This window comes from Lynx rufus, unplaced genomic scaffold, assembly GCF_022079265.1.
Source record: "Lynx rufus isolate CCGP_SWC_20201006 ecotype Redwood Valley unplaced genomic scaffold, mLynRuf1.p SCAF_9, whole genome shotgun sequence".
Lineage (NCBI taxonomy): Eukaryota > Metazoa > Chordata > Mammalia > Carnivora > Felidae > Lynx > Lynx rufus.
The window spans coordinates 98266359-98281738 of NW_025814897.1; the positions used below are offsets into that span (position 1 = coordinate 98266359).

General features: G+C 46.3%; 1 protein-coding gene across 2 annotated transcripts in view; it reads left to right on the forward strand.

The window, feature by feature from the left end:
* Positions 1 to 11206: 11206 nt before the first annotated feature.
* Positions 11207 to 15380, forward strand: part of CRY2 (cryptochrome circadian regulator 2) — a 33178-nt gene continuing 29004 nt past the window's right edge. For both annotated transcript variants that reach the window (XM_047071230.1, XM_047071231.1), the window contains exon 1: positions 11207 to 11421. In XM_047071230.1, coding sequence (XP_046927186.1) covers positions 11207 to 11421 — 215 coding nt within the window. The remainder of the gene's footprint in view (positions 11422 to 15380) is intronic.

Sequence of the window (15380 nt, forward strand, 5' to 3'; positions counted from 1 at the left end):
TCGGCAAAAGGAGGCAGGGCCATGGGGCTTCTGGGAGTAAGGCGGTGGGGAGCAGAGGAAGGCAAAGTCCTCATCCCTTGATAAGAAGTCTTTCGCCAAGGATGTTAACTTTGCATGAGGACTAGGCAAGGACATTGTCTTTGGCATTTTTTCATTCTTTCTTTTTTTTTTTTTTGAGCTAATTTGTTAACTTAATATCTTTTGAAAAAAATTATTAATTAACCACAAATCGAATGATGCATATTTTAAAAATTCAAATGGTACAGAAACATACAGGGTCAATCTTCCCTCTACCCCATCCCTCCCCTGCCTCAGTAGCCCATCCCAGAAAACATAATTATGTCACTCTCCCCAATCTTGACTCCTATTACCTTTTATTTTTAAAGTTTTTAAAATTTATGTTAAAACACAGCATGCACGTGGGGAGGGACAGAGAGAGAGGGAGAGATCCCAAGAAGGCTCTGGGCTGTGTCAGTGCAGAGCCCAACCGGGGAGGGGCGGGGGTGGGGGGGGGGTAGTGCTCAATCCCAGTAACCGCAAGATCGTGACCTGAGCCGAAATCAAGAGTCTGACACTCAACCGACTGAGCCACCCAGGCGCCCCAACTCCTATAACCATTTTTTTTTTAATTTTTAAATGTTTGTTTATTTTTGAGAGAGACAGAGACAGAGTGTGAGCAGGGGAGGGGCAGAGAGAGAGGGAGACACAGAATCTGAAGCAGGCTCCAGGCTCTGAGCTGTCAGCACACAGCCCGACGCGGGGCTCGAACTCACAGACCGCGAGATCATGACCTGAGCTGAAGTCAGATGCTTAACTGACTGAGCCACTCAGGTGCCCCTATTTCTTTGTTTTTACAAATTTAGAGACACATGTAACCCTTTTCCAAACAAATATGTGAATAAGATAGGATCATCCTGAACATATTATTTCATAGCTTGCTCTTTTTACAATTTAAATTTAAAGTAGTTTCATCCTCTCTATTTTTTTTATTGAAATATGATTGACGTATAATTCCTTGGTATGTTCTAAAATCTCTGCTGATGAAGTGAGAACACCTTAGGCTCTGTGCTCAGATAGATCTGCATGGGAATCCCTGCTCCCCACTTCCTGGCTATCACTTAGGGGGTGCTCAGCCCCTCCAAGCCTATTTCCTCATCGGCAAATGGAGATAATTGCTAAAATAAGGGTGACTATAACAGACCCTACTTTATAAAGTTATGTCAAGGCTTAAGGGAACAATGGCTAGCACAGAGCAAAGCTCAACACATTTTTACTCTTAACATTCTTCTGTGTTCTTATGATCCTAGTTTGCACAAAACTCTATTACTGTACTTCTTGTGAAACTTAAAACAAGACAAGATGCTAATATGCTTGTTTTCTTCACTATATTGTAAGTTTCTCAAAGGGCAAGAATTACGTCTAACTCAGCCCTGCATTTTCAAGAACCTTCTTGGAGACTGGCCCAGAAGGCACTTGATCAGCTTTGCTCAGCGAATGATTAACACCCTCATAAGCAAGTGCAATGTTCCCAAAGCATAATTAAAGTCTGCTTAGCACACAGTCCTTCATCTCCAAGAACCCCCTCACTCATGGGAGTGTGCCCTCACTCCACTTCTGGACCACAGGCTCTTGTCCCCTGCACCTGCTGACTAGACCAATGTCCTAGGCGCATCACCATTCCTGCATCAGGATCAGAGAGGTACTGGTAGAATTTACAGGGTAGCCATGTTTGGCCTTGTACATATACCCACAGCCCGCAGAGAAAACTGGTCTTCAGAGAAAGAAAATGGAGAAAATTCCAAAGAGAAGCAAACGGGAGACCATGGGATCCCAGAGACAGAGGGAAACAGAGGGAGGATGGCTGCCCTGTATCCAGTGGCTTTAATGACTGTACTTTGAATTCTGGTAAAGCAGGATGCCTGTGAGGCCCTGGGGTCCCACGAAATGTTCCAATGTATGTTTGGTTTTTGCTTAAGCTAGCTCAAAGGTTTTGGTTTCCTGACACCAGCACGAGTTGGGCCAAGGTCATATACACACAGTTTCCCAGCGTGACTCACGGGACGAAGGGGCCTGGGGCACAGGATGGCAGCTATTTGAGCTCCTTCCCCCACCCTGCGTCCCACCCTCATTGGAAAGTATATCCCATCACACATAAGGCAAGCATTCACTGAGGCTTCTTTCACGGAAGGGAGCCAATCTCCAATGTCCTCAAGAAGGAAGTTTCCATTTCTAGCACTTTATTCTTCTAAATTTAAAAATGTACTTACCAGAGGGGCACCTGGGTGGCTCAGTCAGTGAAGTCAGTCCGACTTCGGCTCAGGTCACGATCTCACAGTCCGTGAGTTCCAGCCCTGCGTCAGGCTCTGCACTGACAGCTCAGAGCCTGGAGCCTGCTTCGGATTCTGTGTGTGTCTCCCTCTCTTCCCCTCCTCTTCTCTCTCTCTCTCTCAAAAATAAATAAACATTAAAAAAATTTTTCTAGTACTTACCAGAATGGAGGGGAGGGAGAAAAAGTGCTCATATCTGAGAGAAGACCATGATTCTACATTAGTGGCCAAAGTCTCGCTCTTGGGGGTGGCAGTGCTTGGGGCTCCACGTCTCCAGCAGAGGCTTATAATTAAGGGCAAGCTGAGGCAAGTCCCTTGCCAATCTGTCACCTCAAATACATCATCTGTCCCTGGGCCCCAGAGATAGTTTAGCAGAAAAAGGCTCAGAAGTGAGGTCACTTTCCTGGTGGCTGAGGGGCTCAGGTCACATGTGCGCTTTGTCCCTTTCATCCCTCCCACAGGCAGACCTGCAAACACATGCACCACACTTCCTTCCCTTGAGCCCAAACGGTGGCTGCTGTTCTCTTGAACAAGAACCTACGAAATTTCAGTTTTGAAGTTAAACAAAGTTACATACCCCCTTTCTCTTGGTTGGAGCCCTTCCTCCTGGTTTTTCTTTCTTGCGTTTGCTCTTTCTTACTGGGTGGTCCAACATCTAGGCTGGGACCTTGCCTCTCTGGGGGAGAATGGGGTGCAGCTTTCCTGAGTGTTGGCGGCGACTGAGATCTCAGCCCCGGGAGATCTGAGCATAGCTACCTGTCCATCCCCCACCGGCCACTGGCCCAAGGACCACACCTCAACTTGAACGTCTTGAATGCTCTTGGTCAGCTGTGGGAAAGATCAGAAGAGCACTCGCTCGCCCATTTCCTTGGCCCTTTGCTCAAGGTTACAAGTCTCTGGGGTGGCTAGCAGGAAGTTAAGCCCAACTTCTCCCTTGGCATCAGTAGGACTTAACAAAAAGATGATACTGGCTGCTTCCTGCTCAGGTAGAAACTCGGGTGTGTCTGTAAGAACTCGGGTCCTGCCGGTCCAGCTCCCTCAACTCCTTTGACCAGCAGAACAGTCTGGAAAGGCTCTGAGGGAAATACAAATAGAACATTATCAGCACCCCAGAAACTCCCCTAGGTTCTCCCATTTCTATCCCTCCCTGCTAGTCAACGGTCACCACGATCGTGATGTGTTATTACCTAACACCATGAATTAGGTTAGTTTTTGGTTTTGTTTTTAATTTATGAACTGAAGATCTTTTTAATAGGACACCAATCCACTCATCTGTTTAAAACACTCTACATGTTAATCCAACGTATACACTCAGTTAAATAAAAGACACCATAACATCAATGAAAAACTCGTACTTCTATATGCAAATTTGATATGAACAACGCTTTTTTACTTTGGCATTTCCACGTAGAATAGCTGTCTTTTGAAAGTTCCACTCTGGGGCGCCTGGGTGGCGCAGTCGGTTAAGCGTCCGACTTCAGCCAGGTCACGATCTCGCGGTCCGGGAGTTCGAGCCCCGCGTCGGGCTCTGGGCTGATGGCTCAGAGCCTGGAGCCTGTTTCCGATTCTGTGTCTCCCTCTCTCTCTGCCCCTCCCCCGTTCATGCTCTGTCTCTCTCTGTCCCCAAAATAAATAAACGTTGAAAAAAAATTTTTTTTTAAATAAATAAATAAAAGTTCCATTCTGTCAAGAATAAATAAACATTAAAAGAGAGAGAGAGAGAGAAATGAACTCTTTAAAAAAAAAGAGAATAAAAATAAACGTTCCACTCTGGGGCTGAGGCTTATTTTCCTTTTAATTTACAATGCTCTATAATTTTTCTTTTTTAATGATAGCTTTGCAGAGATACACTTCACGTGCCGTGGAGTTCACCCATTGTTGAATTCAGGGTTGTGTGACCATCGTCAGAACCAGTTGTAAAACATTTTCATTACCCACCCCCCCCAAAAAATTCAGTATCCATTAGGCTGTTATTCCCCATTTCTCCCCAGCCCGCTCAGCCCTAGAAAACCATTTTCTGTCTCTATGGGTTTGCCTGTTGTGTTCATTTCATAGAAATATAATCCCACAGGTCGCCTGGGTGCCTCAGTTGGTTAAGCGCTGGACTCTTGTTCCAGCTCAGGCCATGATCTCGCAGTTGTGAGCTGGAGCCCCGTGTCAGGATCCACGCTGGGCATGGAGACTGCTTAAGATTCTCTCTCTCCCTCTGCTCCTGTCCCCCGCTAACACTCTTAAATAAATAAATAAATAAATAAATAAATAAATAAATAAAATCCTACAATAGGTGGTACTTAGTAACTAGCATATTTCACTTAGCAAGATGTTTTCAGGGTTCATCGGCGGTGAAGCATCTGTCAGTACTCCCCCCCCCCTTTTTTTTAAGTTTACATGCAAATTACTTAGCATCTAGTGCAACAATGATTTCAGAAGTAGATTCCTTAGTGCCCCTGACCCATTTGGCCCATCCCCCCTCCCACAACCCCTCCAGTAACCCTCCAGATTTATGAGTCTCTTCTGTTTTGTCCCCCTCCTCGTTTTTATATTACTTTTGTTTCCCTTCCCTTAGGTTCATCTGTTTTGTCTCTTCAAGTCCTCATGTCAGGGAAGTCATACGATTTTTTTCTTTCTCTGACTGACGAATTTCACTTAGCACAATACCCTCCAGTTCCATCCACGTAGTTGCAAATGGCAAGATTTCATTCTTTTTGATTGCCGAGCACTCCCTTTTTTTGAGAGAGAGTGTGTGTGCATGCATGTGCGTGAACAGGGGAGGGGCAGAAGGAGAGGGAGAGAGAGAGAGAGGGAGAAAATCTTAAGCAGGCTCCACCCCCAGCTCTGAGCTGGACACAGGGCTCCATCTCATGACTGTGAGATAGTGACAAGAGTCCAACAGACTCTTAGCCAGCTTAACTAAGTTCAGCTTAACCAACTGAGCCACCCAAGCTCCCCTCTACTCCCTTCTTTCAAGTGACATGCCACTGTACGGATATACCACATTTGTTTACCCATCCATCAGATGACGGACATCTGGGTTGTTTCTATTTCTTTGGCTGCTAACGTCATATGTTAGTTTTGCCAGGTTCTGAACTTTACATGGTGGATATTTTTGTGTCCAGCTTCTTTTGTTCAGTATTCAACTTGTGAGATTGGTGGCACGTAACTGGCTTAGTCAGTAGAGTCAACTCTTGATCTCGGGGTTGTTACGTTTGAGCCCCACGTTGGGCGTAGAGATTACTTAAAAATAAGGTCTTTTAAAAACTGGTGTTGGGGCGCCTGGGTGGCGCAGTTGGTTAAGCGTCCGACTTCAGCCAGGTCACGATCTCGCGGTCCGGGAGTTCGAGCCCCGCGTCAGGCTCTGGGCTGATGGCTCAGAGCCTGGAGCCTGTTTCCGATTCTGTGGCTCCCTCTCTCTCTGCCCCTCCCCCGTTCATGCTCTGTCTCTCTCTGTCCCAAAAATAAATAAACGTTGAAAAAAAAAAAAATTTAAAAAAAAAAAACTGGTGTTAGATTCCTCCCTGTTGTTGCATGTAGCTATGTTTTCTTCATTGTGATTGTCGGGCAGTATTCCTTTGTTTGAATGCACCATCATTCATTTATCCATTCTACCGCTTACAGAGATTTGATCTGTTGTTGGTTTAGGACTGTTACTAATAACACTCCTACCATGCATATTTCTGCGTGTGGTGTTAAAATCGAGGACAGACAGAGATCAGCCTTGATGGTTCCCTGAGCATGACAGAACCAGTTTAGTCATGCAGACGAAACTTAATTTAGCTTATTTTGCACTCACATGACCTGGATTGTGTCTTGCTTCTGCCTCTGGAAGTGATTAGCAAAACTAGCACTGGTTCCCAAGGTCAATACGGGGTAACCACTGAAAATTGTCATGTTGTAACCAATCACCGAGAATAAACAGTCACTGCTTTCTCACTGTCTAAACTGCTTTATGACAATACGCCCCAGAGCCTCATTCCATGTTCTGTTCTGACTGCTCTGGTTTACAAGCTGTCTTTTTGCTGTATGCACAATAAATTTTTACTAATTACTACTTCAGTGATTCATTGGTTTTACTTTGGCTATTTTGAACCCTTGACAATGTGTTTTGGTGTACGGGTGCCCAAATTTCTGCTAGGTATGTGCTAGGAATTAAATTTTTTTTTAATGTTTACTTATTTTTGAGAGAGAGAGAGGCAGAGAGTGAGTGAGGGGGCAGGGGGGACAGAGAGAGATACAGAGTGTGAAGCAGGCTCCAAGCTCTGAGCTGTTAGCACAGAGCCCAACCCGGGGCTCGAACTCACCAGCCATGAGATCATGACCTGAACTGAAGTCAGACGCTCAACCGACTAAGTCACCCAGGTGCCCCAGTATGTGCTAGGAATTAAATTGCTAAGTCACAGGGGCACCTGGGTGGCTCAGTCGGTTGAGCGTCTGACTTTAGCTCAGGTCAGGATCTCATGGTTGGTGAGTTCGAGCCCTGTGTCCGGCTCTCGGCTGTCAGAGCAGAGCCTGCTTCAGATCCTCTGTCCCCCTCTCTCTCTGCCCCTCCTCTGCTCATTCTCTCTCTCTCTCAAAAAGAAAAAAAGTAATAAACTTAAAAAAAAGAATGCTGGGTCATAGGGTGTATTGTTTGCAATCCACAGGGTATTTGGTTTTTCAAATTTAGTGTGTAACATCACACAGTTTTCCAAAGTGATTGTATCAGTTTACACTCGCAACAGCAGAGTATGAGCATTTCAATTGCTCACATCTTCCCCCAAGCTTGGTTTTGTCAGTCCTTTTAACTTTATCCATTTTAGTGGGTTTATAGTGGTATCTTATGGTTTTTATCTGTATTTCCCCAATGAACGAATGCAGGTGAGCACCTTCTCACGTGTTCATTGGCTAATTGCGTGTCCCTTGTAGGGGAGAAGGCACCTGTTCAAGTCTGACTTAGTTTCATGTTGGGTTGCCTGTCTCTTTTTTTCTTTTTTATTCTGGATCTGAATTCTCTTTAAGAATTTTAAGTGTTACCAAAAAAAAATAATAATAATTTTAAGTATCACAATAATCTTGTCTCACTCTGTGGCTTGCCTTTTCACTCTCTAAATAATGTTTTTTGATAAAGAGAAGTTCATAACAAAGCAAACAGACAGACAAAACCAGAAACAGACCTCATAAATACAGAGACCAAACTGGTGATTGCCAGAGCAGAGGGTGATGGGGTGGGTGGACAAAACAGGTGAAGGGAATTAAGAGGCTAAATTTCCAGTTATACAATAAATAAGTACAGATGAAAAGTACAGCATAGGGAATATAGTCAATACTACTGTAGTAACTTTGTATGGTGACAGATGGGAACTACATGTTCTGTGGTGAGCACTGCATGATGGGCAGAATTGTCAAATCACTTTGCTATACACCTGAAACTAATATAATATTGCACGTCAACTATGCTTCAACTAAGAAAAAATGACCACAAAAGAAGTCCATAATTTTAATGCAGTTCAATCTATCAATCTTTTCATTTGTGGTTGACATATCCCATGTCGTATTTAAGAGTTCTTTGACTTCTCGGTCTACAAGTCTCTGGAAGTTTTACAGGTGCTCCAGATGAAGGGTTCAAAGAACACCAAAGTAGGCTTTGTGCGGCCGCTGCACACTGCATGGGTCCCCGCAACTGAAGGGAGGAAGGTAGGATCCTGGTGCTCCCTGGTCAGCCTGGACACGGAACAGCCGCTTCTTTCCCAGTCCCACCACTAGAGGGCGCGGGCAACTTAAACTCGCCGGGCCCGTCCCCTCCCGCCCCTAGTTACCTTTCCACCAATCATCAAATATTTACACAAAGCGCAGTCCAAGAGAATATAAAAAGTTGCCCAAACCAGTCTCCATGCAAGACTACAACAACAAAACAAACCCAGGACTCATTTCTGTCTTCTTAAATATCTTCAGTGAAGAAAGAAACCTCCACTACCTAATTTGTCTCATTCCTAAACCACTATGTATACTAAAGCCCCTCCTTAAATCTCTTACTCTTCCTTGCATAAACTAGATTCTTTTTTTTTTCTTTTAACTAGATTCTTTCGTTCTATCCCTAACGGAAACAAGGAGCAACTGTTTGGCATCCTCAGGGCAACCACGGTCAGAGATGCTTGTAAATTACCAGGTGGATAGCTATGAGGGGAAGCTTCCGTTCTCATCTCTCTCAAAGATACAATAGTACAAGATTACATTTCACCTCCCTAGCAATTTACAGGTTTCTTTAGTCTCTCTTCAGTTTCTCCAAGTGCCTGTTAAAGTGTAAAATCCAAAAGCGGACTTTGCACTCCACTATTCTATGCCAGAGTTACTTCCTGAGTGATTCTTGAATGTTACCCTGTTATTATACTCGAACCATATGCAATCATTCAATAAAATATTTCCTCTTTATCAATTTGATGAAGGATTATATAGTCATTAAAATAACAAACACAGGGACAACGACATAGCAATATAGAATATACTTAACATTTTGTTTCAAAATGTATCCACACTGCCCCTCTGCTTTGATTACTTAAAAAAAAATGTTTATGGACAAAGTCTAGAAGACAACATGAAGATCTAAAAAAATTGATTGGTTTGGGGGATTGGTAACAAATTTCTTTTTTGGTTTGTTTTTCATCACTGGCATAATTTTGAGGTCTTTTTAAAACCGGTTAAAATCTTCTATTCACTCAGCAACTTACAGAGTGCTCATCATATGTAAGACCAAGAGCCACGTGATGCAAGGAAGACAAAAGCAGACACAGATCCTGCTTTTCAGAAAAAAAATAGTAGCCAATTCTTATTAAATGCTTACTATAGCCTCACTATTATTGTCGCCCCTATTGTATACGTTAAGACAGTGGGGAACAGGGAGATCAGCTAGTTTACTCAAGGTCACAGAGAGGAAAAGCAGAACCAGAATTTGAACTCAGCCACCCCAAATGTGCAAGATGTTGGGCTTAACCATTATACTACACTCTGTCATGATAGCCTAATAGATAGAGGTAAATGACAATCATTCTTCAAATATTTACTGAGCAACTACCACACATCAGGGCCCAGAATGGTGCTGGGAACACACTGACGAACAAGAAAAGCACAGTCCCTGACCTCATGGACCCACAGTATACAGAAAGTATCACAGGAATTCAGAGGAGAAAAAGAGGGTAGGGGGAAGAACTATCTCCTTACACTCTCTGGGACAAGGTCAGGACTGGATAGATCTTTAAGGTTTCTGCCAACTGAGACTAGTTGCTGTTCAACTTTGACTCAAGTTATCCTCAACCATTCGAATCACTAAGTGCCAAACACCGAGCTAAACTCTGAAAATTCAACTGTAAATAAGCGATGGCCCCTGCCCTCCAGGAGTTTATAGTCTAATGGCACAGAAAGACAAGTAAGAAATTCCAGTACTATGTACTAAAGCCAGAGTGACCATAAGAAGGTACGTAATGAGATAGGCACCATACAAGCTGGGCCCAGACACCGAGAAAGCGACATCTATACTGAGAAGTATAGTATAACAGGACAAGCTGGAGTTGAAGTATTCAGGCTTGGGGGAACAGCTTATGCAAAGCCCTAGAAATGAGAACCTAGGATTGCAACGACTCTGTGGTTTGTAGAGTTGTGCCAATTAATGCCACGAAATTGCTGAATTATCTCATTGCTCATTCCCAAATTCAGGAAGGGACGTGAGTATGGGCACAACCTAGCACCAAATTCAAACAAACTCTTCACTTGATAATCACAGAGCCCCAGCCTAATTAGACTATCTTAGCCCATCATCAACACTTCACTGCAGGTGTTCATATGCTTCTCTTGCCACTCATCAGTCTATCATCAAGGTCAGCGCTAGACCCCAGAAGAATAAGAGGGCTCCACTTGGCTCCCCAGGGGAGGAATGGGGACAGTGTCTTCCATATCTCTGAATCCCACACCGAATCCAGTTCAGTGCTTTGTGAGCACAAGAGGGACCATTGTTCTCTGTTCTACTAAACAGAACCAAAAGAAAAATTCATCTCATGGCATAATTACTCTCAATCCACATCCTCCACACTGCCAGTCCCTACTCTCAATCCCTCCACTGCTGCACATCAGGGCACTCCTCCTCCCTCTTTAGAGTCTGTCACTTGCAAATGCCAAAGAGCTCCACAAAGAGAAAAGTAGGGCTTTGTGGATAAAAGGAGAAGCTTCGGATTCAGAATAATCTGGGTGGGATCCTTTTATTAGCTTTATGATACAAGCAAGTGACTCCACTGTGGCAGCCTCAGATTTCTCTGCCTCTAAATTGAGAATAAAAGCAGCTCATTCACTGAGGTCTGTTGAGTGAATACAACCGGGCTGCGTTAAGAATAGTGAATGAGATAGTCTATGTAAGGATATTATCACGTTGCTTGGTATATAAAATGGACTCAATAAATGGTCGCTGTAGTAGAATGTTGCAGATGATGTAACAGAGCTAGAAGCAGATGATGCTGGTTAAGTCACTGGCTGGAGTCATAGCAATTCCCCACCAGCCCAGACCGCTTCCAGCGGCAGGTTTAGAACAGGACGCATGTGAGAAATCCGCTGTGCCTCGAGACTCCTTCCACGCCCAGACCTCTGCAGGGATCTCCAGCCTGCGTCACCAGCCCAGCCCGCCACCTCCAAAGCGCCCGACCGACACATGGTGGGAACGTGAGGGGGCGGTGCCGGACTCGGCGTCGCTGGGCCAATCGCCCGGCGGGAGGCGCCCAACCAATGGCAGAGGGACTCTAGGGCCTCGGGGGGCGGGGCCACGGTGAGGAGCGGCGACGTCATAGGTCACTGGGCGGGCCGGAGGTGGGGCCCGCGGCGCCGACGGGGGCGGAGCGGCGGAGGCCTGAGCAGTCTGAGCAGTGATGGCGGCGGCTGTGGTGACGGCGGCGGCGGCGGCCCCGGCGCCGGCAGCCGGAGCGGATGGCGCCTCCTCAGTGCACTGGTTCCGCAAAGGGCTGCGGCTCCACGACAACCCCGCGCTGCTGGCGGCCGTGCGCGGGGCGCGCTGCGTACGCTGCGTTTACATCCTGGACCCTTGGTTCGCGGCCTCCTCCTCAGTAGGCATCAATCGTTGGAGGTAAGGGGGTCCAGAGCCGGGTCGCGGGGCCCGGGGGGGCAGCGGCCTGGCTCCGAGGGCGCCCGCGAACAGCCCGGGTCGCCTCCGCCCCATAGACAGGGAGGCTCTGCCCCTCAGTCCCCACGGCCGGAAGACCCCGGCCTGCGGGAGGTGGGACAGGGAGACGGAACCGGGTTTCCAGAAGGGAGAAGGCAGGGCCGGGCAAGCAATTCGTCATCTCAGTAATGGCCTGGGTGGGCCAGGGCTCGACCTCTGACGGCCGCGTTCGCACTGTGTGTTAGCCCCTTTGGGGCCCCACAGCATTCCTGCGGGACAGAGATCGTGCTCTCTCTCCGTTGATCAGGGACTCCTGAGGCCTAGAGACACAAGTTGGCCTCCCCAAAGACTTAGCAGCCAGGGAGTGGCAGAGCAGGGACTCCTGGTATGGGGCTCTTAGGGGTGTGCTCTGGGAGGGGAAGAAAGGAGATACTGTGATGTGAGGGCAAGGACGGGTTTCTGAGTCCTAGTGCACCAGGTGCTCTGGCCTTCTTCAAGTAAAGAGCCCATTGCTGGGCTCCTGAAGGTCATCTCTAAGCTGGCTTGCTTGAATTCCCTCCACCAAAACCTTCCTGCCTCTGGAGGTGTCTAGAGACTCTGGCTTAGCATTAGATAAGGCAGGTGCAGTCTACCCTTTATGATAAAAACACCAAGGGCTTGTCCAGGTAGAGACACTTTGTGTCCTGAGCTAGAGAACAATACTTAAACCCATTTTGGAGAATTCCCTCAGCCGCTAGCTGTGAGCTTGCTAGGATTTAAAAGAAAGAAAGAAAGAGAGAAAGAAAGAGAGAGAAAGAAAGAGAGAAAGGAAGAAAGAGGGAGGGAGGAAGGAAGGAAGGAAAGAAAGAAAGAGGAACCAAACAAAGTGTCACTTGCTTCCTCCTCTTCTCATGAGATTAATTTTAAAGGACAGTTGAGCCTCTATACATTAGATTTTTGTCCACTGATGCGCTGAGGGTTAGGGAGCAGGATAGCTGTGATATCAAGGAGACCCTTCTTTGATGATTCCCAGGAAAATGCAGTCGACAGAATCATAATTAACAGATAGGTAGCTGATGTCTTTTCTCTGTAACCAGGGTTTAAAACCAAGAGGTTTGGAGACATCGTGTACCCATCTCTCTTTAAAACACCCCGCAGCTGTCCCTTGGTTTGTTTGCGTTGCTCTGGGGAATGTTTGCCTGTGGCCTTGTTGCAACGGGTGGGCAGTGTTATCCCCAAGATACAGTGGCTGTCAGCTCACCATTCTTTTCCTCTCCAAGGCATGTGCCCTGCTAGGAGAGTGAGTGCCCCTAGCAGTGGGTCTATTAAATGCCCCCTCCTGCCCCATTTATGTAGAGAGAACACTAAAGATAGTCCTGTGGAGAGCCTGCCCACACAGTTTTCAGGGCTGTTCTATTGCTCTGCCTCTGCTCCAGTTTCTATAGATAGGAGGTTGGGTTTGACAAACATCCTCAAATGACCGTCCCTAGTATGGACGTTAAACAAGGCCTCAGACTTTGCCCCTCTCCTTATGGCAGTGTGCCGATTAGAGCATAGTAAATACGGTCTGACCGCCTGCTGTTGCATGGTCATGAAAGAGGTTTTGTTTTGTTTCGTTTCGTTTTGCCGGATATTGGGGGACATCGCATAAGACTGCTGACACGTATGTGGTAGTGGAGATTAAAACTCAACACCAAAACCGCTGCTGCTGTTTAAACGCAGGTTTGCTAGGATCTAGGTGTGTATGGATTTTTGTGGGTCACTCTTTTGTGATTGTGCTTTTGAACAAGTGAAGGAGAAGAGGAACGTGGCAGCTCGCATGCCCGAGTTAAATCCTGAGGTCAAAGGCCGTGTAGGCATGTAGATATTAATCGAACAGTGATTTAATGAGGGCCTAAAATCTGCCAGGCGCTGCTCTGGGTGCTGCTGGGACATAGTAATGAACAAGCCGTTGTGGTGTCCAGAGCTTCTGGAGCCTACATTTTAGTGAAGGAGGACAAGTAAACAATCGTGATTCAGGAGAACTGAATGCCACGAAATAAATAAAATAGGGGGACGGACCAGAGCAGCATCTGTCTTGCTGAACATGGGAATCACTAAAAGATCTTTAACAGATGCCTGGACTTCCTTCTCCCCCAATTCTGATTTAATGGTTCTGGGTTACGGCCTGGGCATCAGGGTTTTTAAAGCTCTCATGTGCAGTGAAGCCTGAGAACCACAGGCTCAAGCCCGACAGCTTGGGAGATGTGTTGCAGTGCATTGGCAGGGAGGCTAATTAGCTTTGGCATTCAGAAGGAAGAGGTGAAAAAACACAAGACAGATCGAATACGATAACTGCTCCTGGACCTGGAAGCAGTCGCACTGCTGCCACCCCCATCGTCCACTTTGCTCCCGTGGTCAGATCCAGGGCAGAGCTGTGGGACTGTTTTACACGCTCAGTTGGGGGTTGGGAGAGTGATGGAGCCAGCCGTACCTCTGCATAACTTCAATATGTGTAATCTTCCAGCGGCGTTTCTGGCTCTGGGAGTCGTCTGGGAGAACTGTGCTGCAGCATAACATCCAGGCTCTGCAGATACTTCAGTTGCTGCCTCAGAGAAGCCTCCCGAGAAAGGGTGGGCCGTGGGCCATCTGCAGGAGGTGGGGGGAATCGAGATCTGAGATTCTGTTCTCTTCCTGCACTTCCTACACTTACTCCCGCATAGCATTTTCGGCAGATGAATCAGATTAAAATAACCATGAATGGCACTTTCTAAGAGTAAAACAGGACAGAGAAAGGCAACCAAGAAATCTGTATATTTATTAGCATAGCAGAAGGGCTAGCATACTCCTTGCCTTGGTGGTAGTGGGAAGTTGATGGGCTAATTGTAGCTCAATAAGCCTCAGGACTTTTTTTTCGTCAAGCGCTAGTTGCCTTAATCCTTTGCCATTTTCCCCAGCCCTGCCTTCCCCAAATTTGCTGCATTTGGAAGGAGGTTCTGCAGTGAGGACCACCCAAAAAAAGGGGGGGGGTGGTAATCAGCTTCTGGATTTAAAAATGGGTATTGCCTTCCTCTTGCTCCTGCAACTTAGATCGGGTGTTGGCAACAATTCACTAAAACCTTTATTTAAATCATTTTCTCCCTAGCTCTGTGCTGCAGGTGCATTCAGGAGCTTCTGGGACAGGGGGAGTTGGTAGAAATATGATATAAGCCTGTATAGTTCAGAATTAATAAGTGAGGTGAACTGGAACCTCCCCAGCATGCCTGATGAGAACAAGTGTGTCTCATCCCAGTGCTGGGAGCTAATCACTGTGAGACTGTCGATTTAGCGGGTTCTTCCCTGGAACTCGGTCAGCAAGCAGGGGATTGAGCATTGTAGTCTACTGGGGGAGAAATGTGAGTTTCTCTGAGCTCTTCACACTGGTATCCAAGCGAGTCACATTACTGTTCTGCTGCTGAGGAAATGTTTCCATTTGCCGGAAAAGGGATAAAAACCTTCATCTTTCTCTCAGATAAAAATATATTTATTCTTTCCTAGTTTCAGAGTGATGGTGAGAGATCAATCCCTGCTATGGATTGTGGATTTAGGTTATCCTTTTCCATGGGACTTACACTCTCTGACTTAGGATAAATTAATTTCTATTAATATCCTAGGTAGTCAGTCTGGGCAGGCCTATGATATCATCATGTAGTTAGATAACCTTGGCTTGAAGCAGAGGAATTTGGTCAAGGGCAATCTGGACCCAAAAAAGAGTTCACTGTCATCCTCCCTCCTCCTATTAACAACAAATAAAATATTCCTCAACACAGAATCTTCCATCTCTGGGGAAGGTCCTCTCTAAAAATCCGCCTGTCTTATTCTAAAACGCTAGCCCCATGGAGTCCCTGAATTACAGAGTCCTTTCTGTATTTTTGGAAGTCCCTGTTTGGCCTTCTCCAGTTCTGTCTGCCTCTAGCTCCAGAGCA